This window comes from Microtus ochrogaster, chromosome 2 (assembly GCF_000317375.1).
Source record: "Microtus ochrogaster isolate Prairie Vole_2 chromosome 2, MicOch1.0, whole genome shotgun sequence".
Classification (NCBI taxonomy): Eukaryota; Metazoa; Chordata; class Mammalia; order Rodentia; family Cricetidae; genus Microtus; species Microtus ochrogaster.
The window spans coordinates 31,066,437-31,087,618 of NC_022010.1; the positions used below are offsets into that span (position 1 = coordinate 31,066,437).

Consider the following 21,182-nt stretch of genomic DNA (forward strand, 5'->3'; position numbering starts at 1 on the left):
TGGGCACAATAAGGGGAGTGAGAGATCTGTTGCTGGGGATGGGGAAGGACGTACGGGGGAGGGAAGTGTATGAAGGCAGAAAGGAGGCCCCGAGGTCAGAAGCCCAGAGGAGGGCGCGGTCCAGCTGGGCAGCAGGACCACCTACAACCACAGCTGCTGCGAGCGCACACTGGGGCGCTCCCGCTCCCGGCCGCCAGAGGGCGCAGCCCGAGCCGGCGCGGTGCCGGGAAGGAGGAGGGGAGCGCGAGAAGGGTCAGGCGCGCAGGGCGTCCGCGCAGCTCTGCTCCGGGAAGGGCGCGCAGCCTCCACCGCCGGGATGCGGCCGCCCGCGCTGCTGGCGCTGCTCAGCTGCTCCGCGGGTAAGTAGCGCGAGGTCGGGGCGCGGCGTGGGAAGGGAGTCCGGGGCTGCCGGCCGCCCCCGCGCAGTTCCGGCTGCCGCCCGCCCCGTCCCGCCCCGTCCCGGCCGCAGCGCCCTCTAGCGGCGCCACCCCTGGCCCGCGCCCTCTCGGTCTCCGCCTTCTTCCGCCGGGCCGAGCGGGCTGGTGGGGAGGGCGCGGCCGGGTCGTGAGGCTGCTCCGCTCAACTGCTAGAAACTTTGCAAGAGGTCGCGCGGTGCCCGCCCCTGCCCGCTTCCCGCGCGCCTTGCCGTGCACACCCTGCGCCCCACTGTGTGCACCCCGCCCCGTGCGTCCCCACCGCCCCGGCGTGTGCACCGCGCGTCCCTCCGAGTGCAGCACTCCGCACCCCACCGTATCTACCTTGAGCTCCACCTCTTGCATGCCACAGCCCTCTGTGGGCACTCTGCGCCCCACTACGTGCACCTACTCCTCACCTTGTGCGCCCCATTCTCTACCTTGTGCACCTCCCGTTCCTCACAGCTATTCACTCATGGGCCCTCCTAGATGCGCACCCCTTCGCTCAACCACATCCCGCGTATTCCTGGTACCCCGCCGTGCATATCCCGGGTCCTACCTTGTTCTACCTCTCCCGATCCTAAGCATCCCTCACCCCCCCAACGCCTCATGGTGCACACCCCGCATTCCACTGTGTGCACCTTGTTCACCCCCTGCGTCCGGCCCTGTGCACCCCGTTCCTCCGGTTGTATGCAACCTGAGCACGGCCATGGACATCCCCCTTCCCATGCTCAACTGTGTGCACCCTGGATTCCCAGCTGTGCATGACCTGTGTCCCACTATGTTCCTACCAAGTCCCCAGTCATCACATTCTGTCCTGCCTTGAGTACCCCACACGCCCCGCCGTGTGTTCCTTGCGACCCCACCCAACCTTATACAACCTTCATCCAGCCCTTAGCACACTGTGTACCCTACTGTGACCCCTGTGTCCCTTGTTCCCCCCATCCTGTACCCCTAATACCCCTAGCCCTTTTAATTTCCTGGGACTCCACCCTCCTCCCCGCCACCGGCCTTCTTTCTAATACATTTGGGCGAGGAGGGGAGGGGAGAGCCCTGCGGAGCCTTGGGGCTTGGGGAGGATTCCCTGGGAAAATCAGAGAACTGATCTGAGGCAGTCCCGCTGCTGCCCATTCCTTTTCCGTTTTCCTGAAGGCGTTTCCCTCCCCCCCACCCCCGTTAGCTCAGATGATGTGAGAAAAAGTTAAAAAGTCACTGTGAATGACTTTTTATGATATTTGTTCAAGTTTGAAAGCGTGGGTAAAAAAGAAAAAGGACTCTTCAGCTTGTCATTATAATACTTTCTCTAACCCTGACTTGCCTGTGCTTCCCGTTTCTGAAAAGGCAGAATTTCAGAGTTTTAGAAATGGCAGAACAGTGTAGTTTAGGGAAAGACGTCCACGAGAGCCTTGGCAGCTTGTTTTTATTTGGATTTATGCTTTCCGAATAGGGACATTTTTTTGTTTTGCTTCTGAATACCCCTGGCATTTCTTCAGGTGCTCACTAAGTGTGCGAAAATTGAGCTAGATTAGCTCATAATTAATTGTTCACTCACATGATTAACTTGGCAACACTGTAATTTAAAATGCTGGGGCACCTTGGACCCAGAAAGTGACAATTGACCATGGGGAATTTGGCCAGAGATCATTAACTGAAGAAAGTATTGTGGAGCCTGGCAGAGGGCAGGCAGGAGGGTGGGAAGCTGGGTGATTGTGGCCGTCTGCCTTATCGCCTGAAGGTTTCGCAGCTAACCGAATGGGTGGGTGGTGACTGAAATTAGCCTTCTATTTGCGGCATGCATTTAATAGTAATATTTGTATCTCACAGATGCAGTATATAGGCTGAAAGCTGGGCTAGTTATTTTTGCATCTACTTTTTAATACCCGTAAGGGGAGATTTGGTTTGATAATACAGGAAAGGATATTTCGAATGAACTAAAATGTCAACACATTTTTAGATATGCCGCCGAACCTCGTGAAGTTGTTAGATAAGCACAGTAAAGGAAACAGAAAATTCCTTAAAAGGTTTCTATGGGAGGCTGGAGAGGTTGCTCAGTGGTTAGAGCACTGGCTGCTCCTGCAAACGACTTGAATTCAGTTCTCAGACCCACGTGGCAGCTCACCACTGTCTGTAACTCCAGTTCCTGGCCTTCTGATGCCTTTTTCTGGCCTCCACGGGTACCAGACACACATGTGATACCCATACATACTACATGCGGGCAAATTATTTATATATGTGTAATAAAAATAAAGTAACCTTAAAACAATCCAAGTCCCTGTGAGACTCTTGGGTCTTGTGAGCTGGCTCCTGTGAGCTGGTACAGGAACGAGAATTCTTTCTTTCAGGCCTGGTGTTTATTGTTTGATTCTTTGATATCAGGGGAGGGACATCGAAATGTCTAAAGATGTGCCCCCACCCCAGTTAGGAATCTGTTGAAAGAGAAAATGTGACATGCGCCTGGAGTCATTGAATAATTCTGGTAGTTTAGAAGTATATTGTATCCCACCCCCACCCCTTTTTGATTTTCTCGATTGAGTTTCTCTGTGTAATACTTGCTGTCCTGGAACTCCCTGTATAGGCCATGCTGGCCTCGAACTCAGAGAGATCCGCCTGCCTCTGCCTCCTGAGTGCTGTGATTAAAGGCGTGCCCCACCACCTTCCGGTTTACACACCCCCTTTTAGAAGTGGTCTGACGGGCAGTTTTCTCGCACACTACCAGAGTTTTTTCTTTTTGAGAAAAGTCCATATAGAGATTTTGTTTTCATCCTCTGTGTATGCGACAGTTCACGGCTGATTCAGTTCTAGGGTCTGGAATGAGTTCCAGAGTGAGATTTACAACCTCTTGGTTGCCATTCATTAGCTGTATGGCTTTTAGTGGCTTTGAACCTTCATTATTTTATATAGAACTTGAGTCACGGACTTGGCAGACCCCTGGAAATTTTGCTGTCTCCTACAGTTTGAACATACAGAATCCATCATAGAAGAGGCGACTGTCTACCTTGTAGACGTTGGCTCATCTTTCTCTAGCCAGGTTTATTTGTATTACATAGGATTTAAAAGGATGGCGGGGAGGGGGTGGTGATGATGTTGCTGTGAGATATTTCTCAGTGGCTTTTGTAAATGGGGTGATCAAGGAGCTATCTGTGAGGATTATGGGGACATTCACTTAAAGTGGCCGGGGAAGCCAGGGTATAGTGCTTTGGGGCTTGTATTTTATTGTCTTTCTTATTGATTTTTTTTTTTTTTGATTTTTCGAGACAGGGTTTCTCCGTAGCTTTTGGTTCCTGTCCTGGAACTAGCTCTTGTAGACCAGGCTGGCCTCGAACTCACAGATATCCGCCTGTCTCTGCCTCCCAAGTGCTGGGATTAAAGGCGTGTGCCACCACCGCCCGGCGTTTCTCATTGATTTTGAGTGGACCTGATGGCTTGAACTCTGGAGGTCACATTGTGGCCATGAGGTTACCTTGAAAATGGGGGGCAGGTAGAGGGAAGGAAGCAGCTGGATACCAGATGGATGCAGAGCACTAGGCCGGCCCTGTCTGTCACCTACTTGCAGCCTTGTATTGCTGGAGATTATGTGCAGCCAAGCCCACTCTTAATTGATACCTCTGCGGAGAAGATGATCTGAACCAATGGTGAAATAATAGCTATTAGCGTTTTTCTTTCACATTCCTGTCTGTTCTCTGAGTGAGCCAAGATTCTATTTCTTAGCACCTGCCAAATTGGAATGATTTTTTTTTTCTTCTGAGCCAAGTCTTGCTCAGATTCTTCTTATTATGGTGAGTCAGAAATTTTAAGACAGAGTCAAACCTAACTCTGAGTTGTTTTCTGTGTGGGCTTTTTTTTTCTTTTTGATTTTGCAAATTCCCCTGTTGTTTCTTAAAGCCGCGTGTAGATATTGATGACAGTGGTTTTAATTCTCCAGATAGATTGGTTGTCATTTGGGACCCACCCCTAGCAAGTTGGCATAATCTACTTGGTCATGAACTTGACCCTGTAGCTCAGTCAAATCCTGTAACCATGACGCCAAAGTTCTTCCCAACCCCCCAACGAAACCACATTCACTGGAGGAATACATTTGAATTGCTAGATAGAATTGATTTCAAAATCATTAAAAAAATTATTAAACTGAAAGACTATTGGATTCATTATTCAAAGGTAACTTTTGAGGACCTACTATGTGTTGGGTACTGAGCTGTCCCAGGAACAAGACGGCTAGCTCCACCCTTGTGGAGGTGGCTGTGTAGGAGGGAAAGCAACATTCAGTAATTAAACCAGAACCCAGCTGCATCCTGCTAAGTTCCGGACACTTTGAGAAGGTGTGGCAGGGAGGTCCTTGCCTCTGTCTGCTCAGGTACAGCAACACTTGTTAAAGATGCCACTAGGTCACCCATGTAGCATTGATAGCCAGGGATATTGTGAAGTAGTGGTTCTCAAACTTTCTAATGCTGTGACCCTTTAATACAGTTCCTCATGTGTGGTGACCACCTCCCCCCACACACACACCATAAAGTTATTTTAGTTGCTACTTCATAGCTATAATTTGTACTGTTGCGAATCGTAACGTAAATATCTGTGTGTTCTGATGCTCTTAGGTGATGCCTGTGAAGGGTCTTTAGACCCCGCCACCCACGGGCTGAGCACTACTTTTATAAAGCATCCTACAAGACATAGACATAGGACCGCCCTGCTGCCATTAGCTTAGTTATCGGGCTCCAAATGTCAGTAGTGTTGCACTTTGAGAAACTGGTAGATCCATGAAGGCTTCCTGGAGGAAGTGGTGGCCGCTGTAAGCTCATCCCTGAAGGGGAAGTAGAAACCAGACAACTGGGAGGGAGAAGCAAGCTTGTGGGTGGGAGGAGAGCGGTGTGTGTGTGGGGGGGGGGGTTCAAGTAGAGGAATAGCAACCTGGAGAGTTTAGGAAAAGAGGCAGAAAGGTGTTGGGGTCAGGTGAGGTCGCAGACTCGTGAGTGGCCTTGTGGAAGGGCTTGTCGTGCGTGATGCTCTTTCTGGCTGTTCTGTGAAACAGGGATTAGAAGGTTCATGTAGACCTGGGGAAAAGTAAGAAGAGAGCGGCGTAATGACGACCCATGGGTATGAAGACGCCATAATGAGACACATTGCTTCGTACGGTAATTTTAAAAACTCTTTTTAAACAACGAGAGAAGCTTCCAGACTCCATGATTGATTGGGACAGTGGGCTGAGAGTGCAGCGGGGTAAGAACGAATCATTGTTTCATCTTTTTGTTTTTGTTTTTCACCTGGGGTCTTCACACTGGAGAGATGGCTCAGGGTTTAAGAGCACCTGCTGCTCTTCCAGAGGACCAGAGTGCGGTTCCCAGCACCCATGTCAGCCAGCTCACTACCATCTGTACCTCCAGCCTCCCCACCTCCAATCTTTTCAAACAAAAATCCAGGGTCTTTGTGCACAGTAGGCGTGTGCTCTGTCGCTGAGCTACACTCATGTTCTGAAATAAATACCGCTCTCTGTAAGAAACGGGCCAGAGGCTAGTGTCTGGGTTCTGATGTGGGTGTTTAGAGGAGGGCCAGAATTAATTTTTTTTATTGTGGTTAAGTATGATGATAGAAAATCCATTAAGTATATGTTGAGTATATATATATATAGTACCTATATGTATGTTTATATATGTATATATACACACATATATATATACCTATTGAGGTATATAGTTCTGTGGGGTTACATAGCTTGACTTTTAATTTTTAGGGTGCTGGGAGGTGAGGGTGATGAGTTCTGGACAAGTTGAATTTAGGGTGCATGTAAATTGTTCAGATCTGATTAGAAATCTGGGTCAGAGCAGGGCATGGTGGCGCATGCCTTTAATCCCAGCACTCTGGAGGCAGAGGCAGGTGGTCTCTGTGAGTTCCAGGACAGCCAGGGCTGTTACACAGAGAAGCCCCATCTCCAAACAAACAAACAATAAACACAAATGTAAATTAAAAAATAATTTGGGTCAGAAGCTTACCTACTTGACGAACTTGAGGGGCTGTTTTTGTAGGTGGCATTTTGAGCAGTTTGTGCATATATATATATGTTATATATATTACTTTTTTAAGGAAGAAAGGCTTTGGCAAAATAATTCTTTTGTGCTTCGCTTCAACTGTATGCATGCTAGAGACGTTTCGACTTTTGGGAAGACAGCCGTCTTTGTAAATATGAAACTGTGGGTTTAGGCGAAAGAGTAGAAGTCTCATTAGAGGGAATTTGCATATATCAGATATGACAGCACCGGTTTCTCCGAGGGGTGTGGCTTATCAGCACTTCTAATAGAATCCGCTGGCAAAGGGAAAAGGTGATCTATTGCTGTTTGCATTATTGCTTGCTGTGAAAAGCTCAAGGCTTCTCATACTTCACGTTGAATTTATCTTCTGCAGATCCTTGAGGGTGGTTATGCACGAGTTTGTGTATTGTTTATGAAATGAATGAAGGGAAGAGTTTGAAAAGGACAAGGTCGTTATGGAAATCCCCCATGTACCTCGCTAGCTCCCTTGAGTTCTTGGGTAGCTGTCTGTCCCGATGTGTGTCAGGCTTTAGTGTACGTGATAGTCATATCAACATTCCCAAACGCCTCCGTCTGTTCAAATGGAGATTCCAGGTAACTTAGTCTGTAGGATAATGCAGTCTACATGAAGCTGGGGTAAAGACAGCTCTCGAAGCTGAACGATGGTGGCTGGTGGCGGGTGTGGCAGGAGTGCGCACAGGCGTGTAGGGAAGGGGCACACGGGGTTACCTGTTATGTCGCAACCCAGATCCAGTACCTGGAGGCCTGGGCTGCTTCCAAGTGAGGAGTACTGACCCCTTCTTCGGTGAGTGCCTCCTGACTGACCATCTCTCACTAGGCCTCGCCAGTCTTCAGTGCTCGAGTATAAGCAACTGTACACTGTTGTAGGAGAGGCTGCTTGTTCGTCTTGGCCGCCCGGCTAGCTTAGCCCCGAAATAAGCACACAGAAATTGTATTAATTAAAACACTGCTTGGCCCATTTGCTTTAGCCTCTTATTGGCTAACTCGCACATCTTGATTTAACCCGATCTATTAATTTGTATATCGCCACATGGCAGTGACTTACTGGGAGAGATTCCAACCGGCGTCTGTCTCAGGCAGAAGATCCATGGCTTCTCTGACTCTGCCGTTCTTCCTCCCAGCATTCAGTTCTGTTTTCTCCGCCTACCTATGTTCCACCCTATCAACTAGGCCAAGGCAGTTTCATTATTCATCAACCAATGAAAGCAACACACAAACAGAAGGACCTCCTACACCAGTACACGCTAGGAGTTTTTTGTCACAAGCCAAGTCATTTGGGAGGAGGGAGCCTTGGTTAAGAAAGGGCCCCCAGCAGATGGGTTTATGAGCAAGCCTGTGGGGCATTTTCTTGGTGATGGATGTGGAGGGGCCCAGGTGACTGTGGGTGGTGCCACCCTGGGCGCCGTAAGAAAGCAGGCCGAGCAAGCCACGAGGAACAAGCCAGTAAGCAGTGTTCCTCCATGGCCTCTGCATCAGCTCCTGTTCCTACGTTCCTGGTTGATGGTCTATAAGCTGAAATAAACCCTTTCCTCCCCAAGTTGCTTTTGGTCATGGGTGTTTTATTACAGCAGTAGAAACCGAACGGGCAGCAACCAAACCTCCAGTGAATTAGCCTTGGAGGCCAACCTTCTCCAAACCTCCCTTCTAGAAAGCTGATTTTTTGAGCTCTATTTCAAGTGAGGCTTGCATATGTGTATTTTTAACAAGGGGCCCAGGTTATCTGTGTGCACAACCAGGTGTGGGAATGCAGTGGATCAGTCCTTTTCTACACTAGGAATATGTCTTACTCTCCTTGGTTTAATAAAAAGCTACCGGTAGCTGAACAGGAAGTTAGTTGGGAAAGCCAAACTGAGAATGATGAGGAGGGCGGAGTCAGAAGAGGCACCACCGAGCCACCCCAGGAGCCAGACATGCTAGAGCACAGGTAAAGCCAAGAGTCATGTGGCGATACATAGATGAATAGTAATGGGTTAATTTAAGTGTAAGAGATAGCCCGAGCTATCGGCCAAGCATTTATAATTCACATAAACCTCTGTGTGGTAATTTGGGAAGCAGCTGTTGGGTATTTGGGAACGGATGTCCATTTACATGGGAGCTCTTTCTGGTCTGCGTAGGCTCAGGTACCAACTGTGACCATTACTGGGTGACTTTCATGAACGTCTGTAAAATGTAGAGATGTCTCGGAACTGCCCTGCCTTGAAGATGAGCTGGGTAAATTTTATGGAACAGAACCCCAGCTCGTATCAGTCAAGGGGGTGTCTCTACTTAGGAAAGAAGTAGAAACCCCAGAACTCAGACCAAGAAGTCTTTCTCTGGTTCCAGCACCATGTCCTATATGGCTTCCTATTGCCATGATAAGCACCATGACCAAAATCAACTTGGGGAGGAGAGGGTTTGGCTCACAGGTTATTGTCCATTATGGAGTCGGGGCAGGAACTCAAGGCAGGAACTGAAGCAGAAAGCATGAAGGAATGCTGCTTACAGACTTGCTCTCTCTCCATGGCTTGCTCAGCCTGCTTTCTTATACCACCCAGGACTGCCTGCCTGGGGTGGCCCCACCCACAGTGAGCTGGGCCCTCCTACATCAGTCATAGCCCCATTAGCTGATCGGATGGAGGCGTTTTTTCTCATTTCAGGTTCCTTCTTCACAAATGACTCCAGCTCGGGTCAAGCAGACAGAAATATAACCAGTGGATATAACTTGGCAGATTTTTGTATCCTTCTGAAGAGACTGCCATGATTTTAAAAAGAACTAGAGCCGTGAGTTGTTCTAGCGAAGCCTTGTAGAGCAGGCACAAGGAAGTCTCTGGGCTTAGACTCTCTCAGATTGTATACAGCATGGATTGCTGCTGGTGGGGACTTTCCATCTGCTTTTTCTTGTGAGGCACAAGCTGCCCGTCAGTTAATTGTCCATTGTGTTTTTTTAGAGTAAGCCTGGCAGTTATCATTCAACAATGTGATTGCTTTTTAAAGGCGTTTTACGAAGAGCTAATTTCCTTGTGTTTGCATATTTGCTTTGCGTTCTACTGCAGTGTGTTTTGGAGAGGGCTGTGTGAGCAGGGATTTTTTTTTTTCTATTCTGTTTCAGACCATGGAACATCCTTATAAAGATAGGTTTTGAATCTCAAACCGTTGGAGTGAAATTTTTGCTTTTTCCCCTCATCTTGACTGACTTCTTTAATCAAGATGTAAATCAGAGAGGCGAATTCTCTTGCTTTGTAAATGTATGTGGTTATTCCCATTTCTGTCCCATGTGCTGTGCTTGTAAATTTAATTATCTTCCAGCTCACAGGGTCTTTGGGCCAGGCTGTCTTTCTTCCTTGTCTCATGCTACTTTTTATAGTCACGCAATGCTGGGGCCTCAGGTCTCCTCCACCACAGCTCCTTTCTCTTGTCAATTTGAAGGACATGGATCTTTTAAAGAACTCTGTAAAAATTTTCTCTTAAAGGGTACTAGAGAGGTGGCTCCATGGTTAAGAGTACTTACTGCTCTTGCAGAGGATCTGAGTTCAATTCCCGGCATCCATGTCCAGAGACCCACAATTGCCTGTAACATCAACTCAAGGGATTTTGATGCCCTCTTTGGGTCTCCTTGGGCACTACGTGTCCGCGTGCGTGCGTGTGTGTGTGTGTGCGTGCGTGTGCGTGTGTGTGTGTGTGTGTTCCAGGGGTTGCCTGGAAGGGACCAGAGTCTTGACCGCATGTCCAGTACTGAGTGGGCAGGCTGTGGCTTCAGTCTCCTTGCACTATGGAGACCCCAGCAGTGCCGGTCTCTCTGACTCCACGCTGTGTACTGTTCCATGCAGAGGAAGCTGCTTTCGGAGTCTTGTGCTTAATTCGTTCAGTGTCCAGGAGCTGGCTTCCCTCATATCTGCTCACCCCATGGCCTATTCTTCCTGCCAAGTCCTGAAGGTGGGGTCACGTGCTGTGTTCTTCTGCACGGCCTTTTGACTTGTCCCTCCCAACTGTAGCCACTTGCATATCTGCCTCTAAGGTATCTTTGACAGATATCTTCTGTCCCCTCAGCCTGACAGCCTAAGGTGCTGCCTTGCAGTTCCCCTATCCTGACTGAGGCCCAGAGATAGTCTTGCGCCAGTAGCCTCCCAGCTGGCACGTGTGTGCCCATTCTTGAGAAGTCTATCTAGAAAACACAGCTCCGTATTGCATTTCCTTCCTCAAGATGCTTTCATGCCCAAGGGGGGGGGGGGGACTAGGTTCTTAAGGCTCCCCTTCATTGTATTCACCTGCCCCATAACTCCTGCCCTCCAGATGCTCCCCATCAGACTTCACTCTTCCCAGCCATTAACCCCTAAGTGCCCCTACTCCATCAACTCTACCCTCTCAGGTATGCCCACCCCCGTCATCCTCCCAGGTGTCTCTGCCTTGGCCGCACCCTTAAGCCACGTGTCCCCTCTCCAGCTAATGCCTAGTCACCCCCTCAGGAGTTTCCACCTCAATCAACCACACCTCACCCGGTCAGTTCCCCTGCATAGGTGATTCCCGCAGTCACCAGGTATCCCCAACACAGGTGCTTCCCTACCAGTCACCCCCTCTCACAAGTTTGTTTCAGCTGCTGTTACCCCTTCCCCTTGGTGTCCTAGCCTCTCATTCCCTCCCTCAGTGCCCCTGCCCAGCCTCTCCCCTGCACTTTCTGTCATCCCTTGGGTGTCCAAGCCCTAGGCGTCTGGGCCTGTGTGTGTGGGAAGTCTGTTTCTAGGCCTCTGTGGTACCTTACCACGTGCCCTCTGGGCGAAGGCCACCTCCAAGCTTCAGGACTCTTGACAGACTCTGCTGGAGACTGTTGGCTCCTCTGGGGGGCAGGGCCTTCATCTTTACTATAACCTGGCACAGACAGACAGGCTTCTTGTCTTTTGAACAAAGGAAAGTCTGAGCGAGTGAGGTTGAAGAAGATGGTTGCTAACACCTGCACACATGCCAGGGCCTTTTGCAGAAGACGACCTCCTCAGTCCCTCAGGGGCCACTGGTTCAGGCCCTTCACCCTGTGGGTTGGCAGTGCCGGCTAGAGCTGCTTCCCAGTGTGTCAGCGACTGGGGTTGATGCATCTGTCCAGGGACGGACGGTAAGGAAGAGGAGGGTTCTGTGCCTACAGCGGCCTTTCCCTGGGCCAAGTCTGCTGGACTCGGGATTGCTTTTGCTTCTCTGCCCTCAGTGGAGTGGGTTACCTTCAAAGCTTTCATTAGAACAAACCGCAAATGGGCCTTGAGCTGTGGTCCTGCGGTGAAAAGCTCCCTCCCTCCTGGGACCTGCAGGGAAATTCAGAAAGCTCAGGGGAAGGAAGGGTCAGCCCCTAGAGGCCAGAGCTGCCCGGGGAAAGGAAATGTTTGGTAAGTAGGGGCACAGGGAAGAAAGAAAGAAAGCCACAAGGCTTTTTCTCCCACAGGGCGGTAGAAGCCAACAACCCAGGCAGGTTGGTGACTGCATCAGATTTTCTGCCTTCCTCCTGGCTTTTGGGCAGGACTTGCACCCACCCGACAGATAGATGGACAGTCTGCATTGTCTTGATTAGTGACATAACTTGCACGTTGCAGGATGTTTTTGTTTGTGTTGTTTTGGAGACCGTGTCTGTGTAGCCCAAGCTAACCTTGAACGCATGACCTTCCTGCCTCCAGCACCCGAGTGCTGCGATTACGGGTGTGTGCCACCACGTTTAGCTTCCCCGAGTCAGGCTGGTCCCTAATGGCTTCACTGTCTTCTCCTCAGCACCTCCTGAGGTGGGAAACTGGATGCAGAGCGTGTTACTGTTTTCTGTGGTTTTCGGTTTTGTTTGGTTTCTCTGATGGACGTTTCTGGAAAACTTGGGAATTAGGGGGCACGAGCGGAGCGCGTTCCCTGCACCGAGGCAGGGTCCTCCATCCACTCCCAGGACCCAGGCCAGCCAGGTGGCGCATACTACACACACTGCAGTTAACTGCTTCGGGTTTCTTAAGCATTGGGGCTTCATCTAGCCCGTAAAACTGCCTCCCAGGCTACTTGTAAGATCTCGGTTTTTCTTTCCGCTATAGGTGTGCTCACACATCAGTTGGCCTGAATTATTTAACGTTATCGTGGAAAAGGCCTGATTTCTATCGCCTGCCCTGATTTGCACTTTAAATATAGTTCCCTGTCTCAGTTCACCAGAACTCGTGTTGAAAATAGAGAGAAAATGACTCTTAAACAGCAGTTTGGCACGTAAAAGCGTGATTTACCTTGGAGTACTTCTCCTACTCCACGTTAAGGCACTAACGCCACATTTTCAGAAATGCTTTCCCCTGCCAAACCTAGGAGTCATGACGCCTGAAAGGAAAATAGTGGCCAGTGAGCCTCGGGTGGCCATTCCCGGCGCCCCTTTGGCCGGCAGGGTATGTGTTGGAGAGGGTCCCTCGTCTCCTTCTCCCTCTCAGTCCTCCCCACCTCTGAGATCGCCAGACCTTAATATTAAATCAAAAGCAACTCAACCATGAACATTAGAAATACAGGACATCTCATGTAGATCCAAAGCCCGACGGCAACTTGGGGGACTTCGCGTCACTACGGCACACTCCGCGTGCAGTGCTCAGAGCCCGACATTTTCCACTGAGAATTATTCAGCCTCTGTTTATATTTGTGTTTTCTATATTCTGCTTGCTCCTCTGATTAGCATACCCCAAATCTGCAGTGCGTCAAAATGCTGAAATTAAAAATAAAAAAAAGAAAAGGAAAAACAAAAGCAAACATTGACCTGTCTCCTCGCACTTGTGAAAATGAGACGCTGGGTTCTATTAATATCGAGATCTAATTTAAGACAAAAAGTAGTTTAAGAGTTTTACACTTAAGCTATTGGGAAATTATCTTTGCTTCGGTAATACAAAGTCAGTGTTTGTTAGAACTGCTGGAGTAAATGGACAGATTTTTAAGCCTTATTTACTGTTTTCTCTCTCTTTTAACCCATTCACACCCCTCTTTCATCATCTTTTCCCAAGAAAGCTGGGTTTTGTTGGGAGGAATTCTGCAAATGACTCATCATTCTTTGCTTTGATTTATTATGTGCCTATGGAATACATTTGGTGCCTGCATGGTTTTGTTTGTTCGGTTTAGGTGATAGAAGACAATCAGGATGAGGGAGAGATGGAGAGCGATGGCCATACTCACGGTGTCGCTTTAAATATTATGTCATCTTTGCTATGGAAAAAAGATTTTAATTTCACAGTAGAGTGATGGAGACGATGACAGGGTTTTTATTTTTAAAGGATTTTTTTTTTTTAAAAAAAATGTCTAGATCTGTGTTTTTTGGGATAGAGATAGACGCGAACAGTAAGCCTTGTCTGCATGAAGGCCTGGCATCTCCTTCTCAGCAGGCAGCATCTGTGGGGCTCGCTTGACTTATTGGCTGTGTGTTCCTTGGTGTGTAGATCTTCTTTACACAGCGACACTGGGAAGTAGTAGCTGCCTTTTAAAAGGAGAGGCTGCACCTTGGTGCCTCCTGGAGCCCGTGCAGAAAGGGACCATCCCTCAGTCTGCTCCCCTTTCTTAGCAGGCACAGCCCCACGAGTCATAGCCCTTCAGCTTTGCAGGCAAGTCAGCTGAAAGAAAATTCCAGATGTTAGATGGTGCCATTGGACCTTTTAAATGAGAAAGGTACTTGATTTAATAACAGAGGAAATGATAACCAAGAGACCTTAGATGATCTAGGTTTGAAATAAGAACTGACTGGAAGGAAGGGAGTTTTTTTTTTTTTCTTCCAGTGCTGGGAAGCAGTCGAGTTCTGCATGTTAGGCAAATATTCTGCCACTGAGCTCCATCCTCAGCAAGATGGATCTCTGAATGGAAAAGCACATTGGCATTGCTCCTCGGATGTGAGGCCATACTGCTCACCATGCAGCTGAAAGCCCAGGAGACAGACATTCATGGGTGGAAACAGGCTTGTTCAAAACCCATCCTAAAGAAGACAGAGGCAACTCTCAGCCTCAGATGTCCATCTCTAGGTGTTTAAGGGGGCAGAGAGCTTGTATGGGGTGAAGACGGGGAGTTATGAATAGATAGTGGGCAAGAGAGCTTGTGTGCTGGCTAGTGTCTAGTGTCTTTTCTCTTCTTTGGGATGACTTTTCTTCCTTCCACAAAAGGATTAAGGGGAGGGAAGGTAAAAGAAAAAGAGGAGCACTGGATTATTTATTAATTTTTAAAGGTTATTTTGTTTTATGTGTATGAGTGTTTGCCTTCATGTATGTATGTGCTCCATTTGTGTGCAGTACCTGCAGAGGCCAGAAGAGGGCGATGGGTCACCCTGGAATTGGAGTTACAGATGATTGTGAACTGCCAAGTGGGTGCTGGGAACTCAACCTGGGTCCTCTGCAAGAGCAGCCAGTGCTATTAACTGCTGAGCTAGCTTTCCACCTCTCCCATACTATATGTCTGTCCGTCCGTCCGTCCATCCATCCATCCATCCATCCATCCATCCATCCATCCATCCAGGATCTCCCTATGTAGCCCTGGCTGGCCTAGAACTCTATATAGATCATATTGACCTCAATCTGCCGAGATCTACCTTACTCTTCCCCTTGAATCCTGAGATCAAAGGTGTGTGTTATCATATCCCAGCAAAGGACAATTTAAAATAAACTGCTATAGCTTGACCACAGTTTTTCTAGCCTTTAAGTTCTCAGCATGTTTATTTTCCAGAATCCAGTGCTGCCAACTGATGTTAACATGTCACCATCTCTCCAGTCTCCTCCCTGACTGTTTCTAATGTCTCTTGGGAGCAAATGAAGTAAGACAAATCCCAAATATTAAGTACCCAGAAACAGGACTGAATGACATTTGGGTTAAATGTCTGCTTTATTAATGATTTGAGCCTTGATGTATGTGTGTGTGTGTGTGTGTGTGTGTGTGTGTGTGTGTGTGAAGTGTGGAAACATAGATCATATCATGGTGAAAATAGTTGGGCATGAGCAATAGGCTCTCTTCTGCTGGATTAGATGGGTGTTGCTGGTAAGGGAAGCCTTTCAGTGAGGGGACCCCATGGCCGACACATACCTCAGTGTGCTGTTCACATCCTAGTTAGCCAATAAAATTATATTTCTGTGTGTGAAGCTTGTAATAGAGTCTTTTAGTAGTGGTCCCCAAATACGTATTTCCAGCTGGTGCCGAGCTCTCTAATGAATGGGTGGGCCAAATGGGGAGGACTGAGGCGGGTGTACCGTCTAGGCAGTCGTGGGACCTCGTTCGCTGTTTGCTCTTATCTAAATTCCACACACTGAGGTTCCTTTGGCTCGCGCTTCAGTTTCAACCCTGCCGTTTGAAATGTCATTCTGGAAATGGAAACGATGAAACCGTGGTAGTCATTTACTTTTTAGTGTGGACAAGTTGTAGATGATTTCTTGTGAGCAAATGTTAATGATGTGAGGCAGTGGATGTCTGGGGGTGTAGCAGGGGAGGGGACGAACTAGACGGGGGTGGGGTGGGGATGTAGTGGGGGGGGGGGGAGACCTGAATGGTTGGGTTGTCTCCTGCTTGTCAGTGGCATTCTCCAAGGACCCTCCCATGATGCTTTTTTTTTAAAAAAAATATTTATTTATTTATTATGTATACAATATTGTGTCTGTGTGTATGTCTGCAGGCCAGAAGAGGGCACCAGACCTCATTACAGATGGTTGTGACCCACCATGTGGTTACTGGGAATTGAACTCAGGACCTTTGGAAGAGCAGGCAATGCTCTTAACCACTGAGCCATCTCTCCAGCCCCCCATGATGCTTCTTAAACTTCATTATTGTCTTGGTGTCCTAGAACACTCTATGCCATGTGCCTGCCCTGGTACAGTGCCCACTTCCTCTGGGAATGCTGCCTGGAGGACCCGAGTCCCCACTCTGCAATGCTGCTCTCCTTTAACTCCTTCAAAGAAACTCATTATGCAGTTAGTGCTTGTGTCCCTTGCCCTTCCTGACACGTTGTCTTTAGCATTTTGCTTCATATTTTCAGTGCTGTTTTGCATTGTCGTTGTTATTATTTTTAATGCTCAGCCTAAGTGTGCCTCTAAGGAGATCTTTGCCTATTTATGACTTGAACTGAAATGTTCCGTCGTTCTGAATGGAGGGTGATTTTTCATTCCTTCAGTCTCCCGCCCTAGAATTTCAGTATGATCCGCGTCTTTTCCCGCTGGCTTGTCAACAGCAGCATCTGCGATTCTAACCCTGAAGCCCCGAACAACAAATGCACCCCAAAGATAGTTCTGTTGCTTTGGCAGGGAAGATGGAGGTAGGAATTCGTACCACCAACCCCTGCATTCTCAGGATTTTTTCTATTTTAAGAAGGTATCTAAATCAAGAGTTTAAGGAAATATTTTTCTACATTTTTTGGTTGTTTGTAAAGGTTTTAATTACTCTGTTTTTTTCTTCTTTTTTTCTGCTTGGCAACCCGATCTCATTAACTTTACAGAGATAGTAGTTTCAGGTCTAGGATAGAGAAAACCTGGAATCCTTGTTTGTAGTGATACGACTGTTTAAAAATGAGCAAATGTGTCTCGTTAGAATATTCCTCCCCCCTATTTTCAGCAGAATTATTAAGTGTGCGAATGAACCCAGATTGCTAATCTTAATGGAACCATGTTTCTCTTTTCCCTCCTAGCTTTTGCTGTGGTGTCTGAGGAGATAAAAGAAAAGGCCACGCCTTCCCAGGTACAGTCTGAGCACTCTCCTGACATTCTTTTAGATTTAATGAGAAGTGTAAAGATTTTGTCCTTAACAGTTAACTTTATTTTTTGCTCTTGTATGGAGTGAGCTATTGTTCAATATCTGTTTCTGTATGGGTATGCTTGGGTAGGGGTACTTGTGTAAGTATTGTGAGTGTGAAGGTAGAGGGGAGCTTTGTCTGTTGTTCCTCAGGCTCAGCCTGTGTGTGTGTGTGTGTGTGTGTGTGTGTGTGTGTGTGTGTGTTTGGGTGTGTGTTTGGGTGTCTTCCCCGTATATGCATGAGGAAGCAGCAGAGGACATCAGGTGTCCTGCTCTGTCACCCCCCACCTTATTCCTTGGAGGCAGGGTCTCTCTCTGAACCTGGGGCCTGGTGGGCAGCCAGCAAGTCCCAGCCGTCCTTCTGTTTCTGCCCCTTGGCAGCTCTAAGGTTATAGGTGCACATCCCCACACCTGGATTTGTAGATAGCTTCTGGAGATTTGAACTCAGGTCCTCACGCTTGGGTGACTAGTGCTTTACCAACGGAGCCATCTCTCTGGCTATCAATATGGATTTCGATGCCCTAACAACCTGTGAATAAATTTGATTGTTTTTGTTGTGTGGGGGCACATGTGTGTTGTGTGCATGCTCACATGTATGTGTGTACGTGTGTGCGTGTGTTCCTCCATCACTCTCCACCGTTTGTACCGAGGCAGGGTCTCTCCCTGATCTCAGGGCTCACTGTTTCAGCTAGTCTGGCTAGTCAGCTTGCTTTGGGGATGGTTTATCTTTTCCTCTCCATGCTGCACCCCCAGCTTTTCTGGTCTCTGGTGACCTGTGCTCTGTAAGCACCATGCTTGTGCTTTTGCCCACTGAGTCATGTCCTCAGCCCCAGATGTGTTCTGAAAAGTATGATTTAATAGTTCCAACCGTTTTAGGAAAAAGGATTTTTGATACAGAGATAGATCTCCGAGAAGCCCTACCTGGGTAGCTTTGTTTTGCCTCAGTCTTGGACTATCCTCCCCTTGGCTTCATCTTCCAGTCTGTGAAAGGATTCTTGGGCAGAGGGCAAAACCTGATCACTGTTGCCTTGAAGATGGAGCCTTGTGGGGAAGCATCCTGAGGACAGGATGAAGGGCTCCACAGGTGTCCAGGCTGCTGGGTTCCTTGGAAACTCAGAACCCAAAACCAGGCCCGGAGGTCTTACTTTTCCAAAATCTCTGAGCCACCTCCATTTTTGATCACTGATGATGTTGGAGAATTTCATATATATATATTTATCTCCACTTGATCTTTGCCTGGGCTTAGTTTAACAGGTGAGCAAGAACAGTATTTAAAAACTGCAACTCGTTTTGTCATGGTAATTAGGGCTCCATTGAGCCGACATTTTATTCTACAATTGGTGTAAAGTCTTTTGAATAGAATATTTCTTTGATCAACAGAGCATTATCTAACTGTGCCCTGGGATCCCTCCAAAGGGGAAATGATGCTAATCATTTCTTATCATGTTAGGACTCTTTAAGCCTAATAAAAGCAGTTGAACACATTTTATTTAATTTGATCTTCTCAGTGGCGCTGGTATTGCTAAGCAAAAAATAATAATAATAATAATAGATATTCCCAGTTAAACAGAGGAAATTTAGCCTGAAAGCAATTATGTGATTTTACCAAGGACATAGGACTGTTAGAAGTCCAAGTTAAATCTTCTAAAGTCTGTATTTTCAGCCTGTACTCCATTTTAATTATAATGTGTGTGTTGGACAGGATTGAGGCCTGTTCCTAAAGAGTTTAATGTGCTGTGCAACGGTTATTAGCAGAGAATTAAAATTTTGTCTAATGAATTTAGAAATTATTCATACTTAAAAATGTTAAGATGATTATTAAATTTTATTTTTATGTGTATGAATGTTTTGCCCATATGTATGTATTTTCACCACAGGTGTGCAGGTGCCCGTAGAGGCCAGAGGAGGGTGTTCGATACCCTGGAATGATTGGGAGCTGCCGTGTGGGTGCTGGGAACTAAAGTCAGGTCCTCTGCAAGAGCAGCCAGTGCTCTTCACTGCTGAGCCTCTCCTATGTGAAAAATCTGCAAACTAAACATTGCAAATTTGAATTGTCACTGTTCAAACCTCTGTGGTGTAAAACAATGAAGTCCAGGTCGAAAGGCTGACTTGGTCTTGTCGGCATGTCTGAGTTGGGATAGATGCGCTAATAACAGGTCTCTTTCTTGTCTGGCGGTCGGTGTGCAACCTTCACAGCAAGCATGTTTTTGATCACTAAGAATAATGGCAGAAACCTGTAGCATCAGAGATCATAAACAAGCCCTGCGCCTTCCTCCTCGGAAAAGTGGAAGGCAGGGTTTTCAGTGTTCTGTCGTTCCTTCATTTAGCCCAGTTTTCTTTCTCAAAGGGGAAATCACTCAGGACTGTGTTGGTTCCTTGGGTATTTTATTTTTTACAGTTTACCAGTTGGGTTGTTTGAGAAAGCTAATCATTTCCCTAGCTTTGTGTCAGCCAGTCTGAGCTACAGGGCTTAATACCAAATAAGAGGATCCGTGATCCGGGTCGGTCTTCTTTGATGTCGCAAAGATGTGTGGTTGCAAGTGCAGCAGGTGTCCAGGGCTGTTGAAATGACGCTGACTGGAGCCCCTGGGTCTGGCTGGTTTTCATCTTTCCCTGTGTGGGAGGTGATTCCAGTTATGCATAAATGTGTGTTGTATTGATTGTTTTTCTGAAGACCTGCAGGCCGGTGCTGTGGGGAAGAAGGGACTAAGAAGACCCAGACCTTCATCCCAGGTTCGTGGCCAAGGGTTATTGAACCCTGGGAAGTTCCTTCTGTGTCCTGAGAGGAATGGTTGTCTCGTTTGGAAGAGGGGAACATTGGCTGTAATCATTTCTGATGTTTCTTCATCTAAATGTTCTGTTTTCCCACGAACCACACAGCAGCTGGTTTGGTGGCTTAAGGAGAAGGATCAGGTACCTCAGGTACCTTAGGCAGGAGACAGGGAACAGCCCTGGTGGGACCCATTGGTGGCCTTGTGCCCGGCACAGCTGCACTGTGGGCGGGTCCCCTGATCAGGTGCAGCCTCTTAATGTCTGCGCAGGCCAGCTTGGCGTGCTGACCCGGCTTGAAAGAACACCTTCAGAGGAGGAGTCGAACTTCCCAGTCTTAGAGGTTTCTTCCAAAGTTAATTGCTTCATCAGGATTTAATGGTTGTTTGTCCCAGGGTCCGACAGAGCAGTGTCCAGCGGTAGACACTGTCTCTACTCAAGCGGCCTTTCTGCTCTCGGGGCAAGGACAGTTTCATAAGATGTAACCCATCAAGTCACAGCCCTGCCTTCAGCTCTGTCACTGCCTCGTCTCACGGACCCTTTGGCATCCTTTGAGGACCTTCTTCTTTGTGGCTTTGTCTGAGCTTTGTTGGTAAAGGCTCACAACCGTGTTTCTTATTTCAGCCCGTAGGAAAATCGAAGGCTATTGGTGGTGGCTAATTGCTGTAATTATAGTGTAGAGCTGTCAGAAATGAAAAACGAGCGCTTAGGAAGAAAACATTGTCCTCGTCTGAAGGGAAGGTCTTGGAGGTGGCAGGTTGAGCTGTTGACCCAGCGAATTGTCAGAGAAGCTGTGAGTCTCCAGAATCAAGTTATCTCTGTGCCTGTGTCTGGATCTGTGTGGTGGGGCTCACCAGCCCTGAGGCGCCCTTTTGTGCCCAAGAGTTCTAGTGACTGCATGTTACTGTAACAAAATGCCTGAGACTGGGTGCTTTATAAATAACTAGCGTTTATTTCCTATAGTTCTAGAGACTGGGAGTCCAAGGTATAGGAGTGGAGCGTTTGTTTAGGGTCATTCCCAAGCAGAAAGCAGAAGGGCGTGGAGGATGTGCTAGACAGAAAGAGAGGGCTGGACTTGAATCTGTAACAGATCCATGCTTGATAGTGAACTCACTGCCCCAGTAGCATGGTGCATCCGTTACCTCATGAGGGTTGCACCTCAACATTGTGGAATTGGGGATGTTATTTCCTTCCTCCCTTCCCTTCCCTTCCCTTCCCTTCCCTTCCCTTCCCTTCCCTTCCCTTCCCTCCCCTCCCC

General features: G+C 47.8%; 1 protein-coding gene across 1 annotated transcript in view; it reads left to right on the forward strand.

Annotated features, from left to right (window-relative positions):
- Window positions 1-201: 201 nt before the first annotated feature.
- B3glct (beta 3-glucosyltransferase) overlaps window positions 202-21,182 on the forward strand; it is an 87,457-nt gene continuing 66,476 nt past the window's right edge. Inside the window, exons 1-2 of the mRNA XM_013350863.2 lie at window positions 202-359; window positions 17,052-17,101. Of these exons, the coding sequence (XP_013206317.1) occupies window positions 317-359; window positions 17,052-17,101 (93 nt within the window). The 5' untranslated portion in view covers window positions 202-316. The remainder of the gene's footprint in view (window positions 360-17,051; window positions 17,102-21,182) is intronic.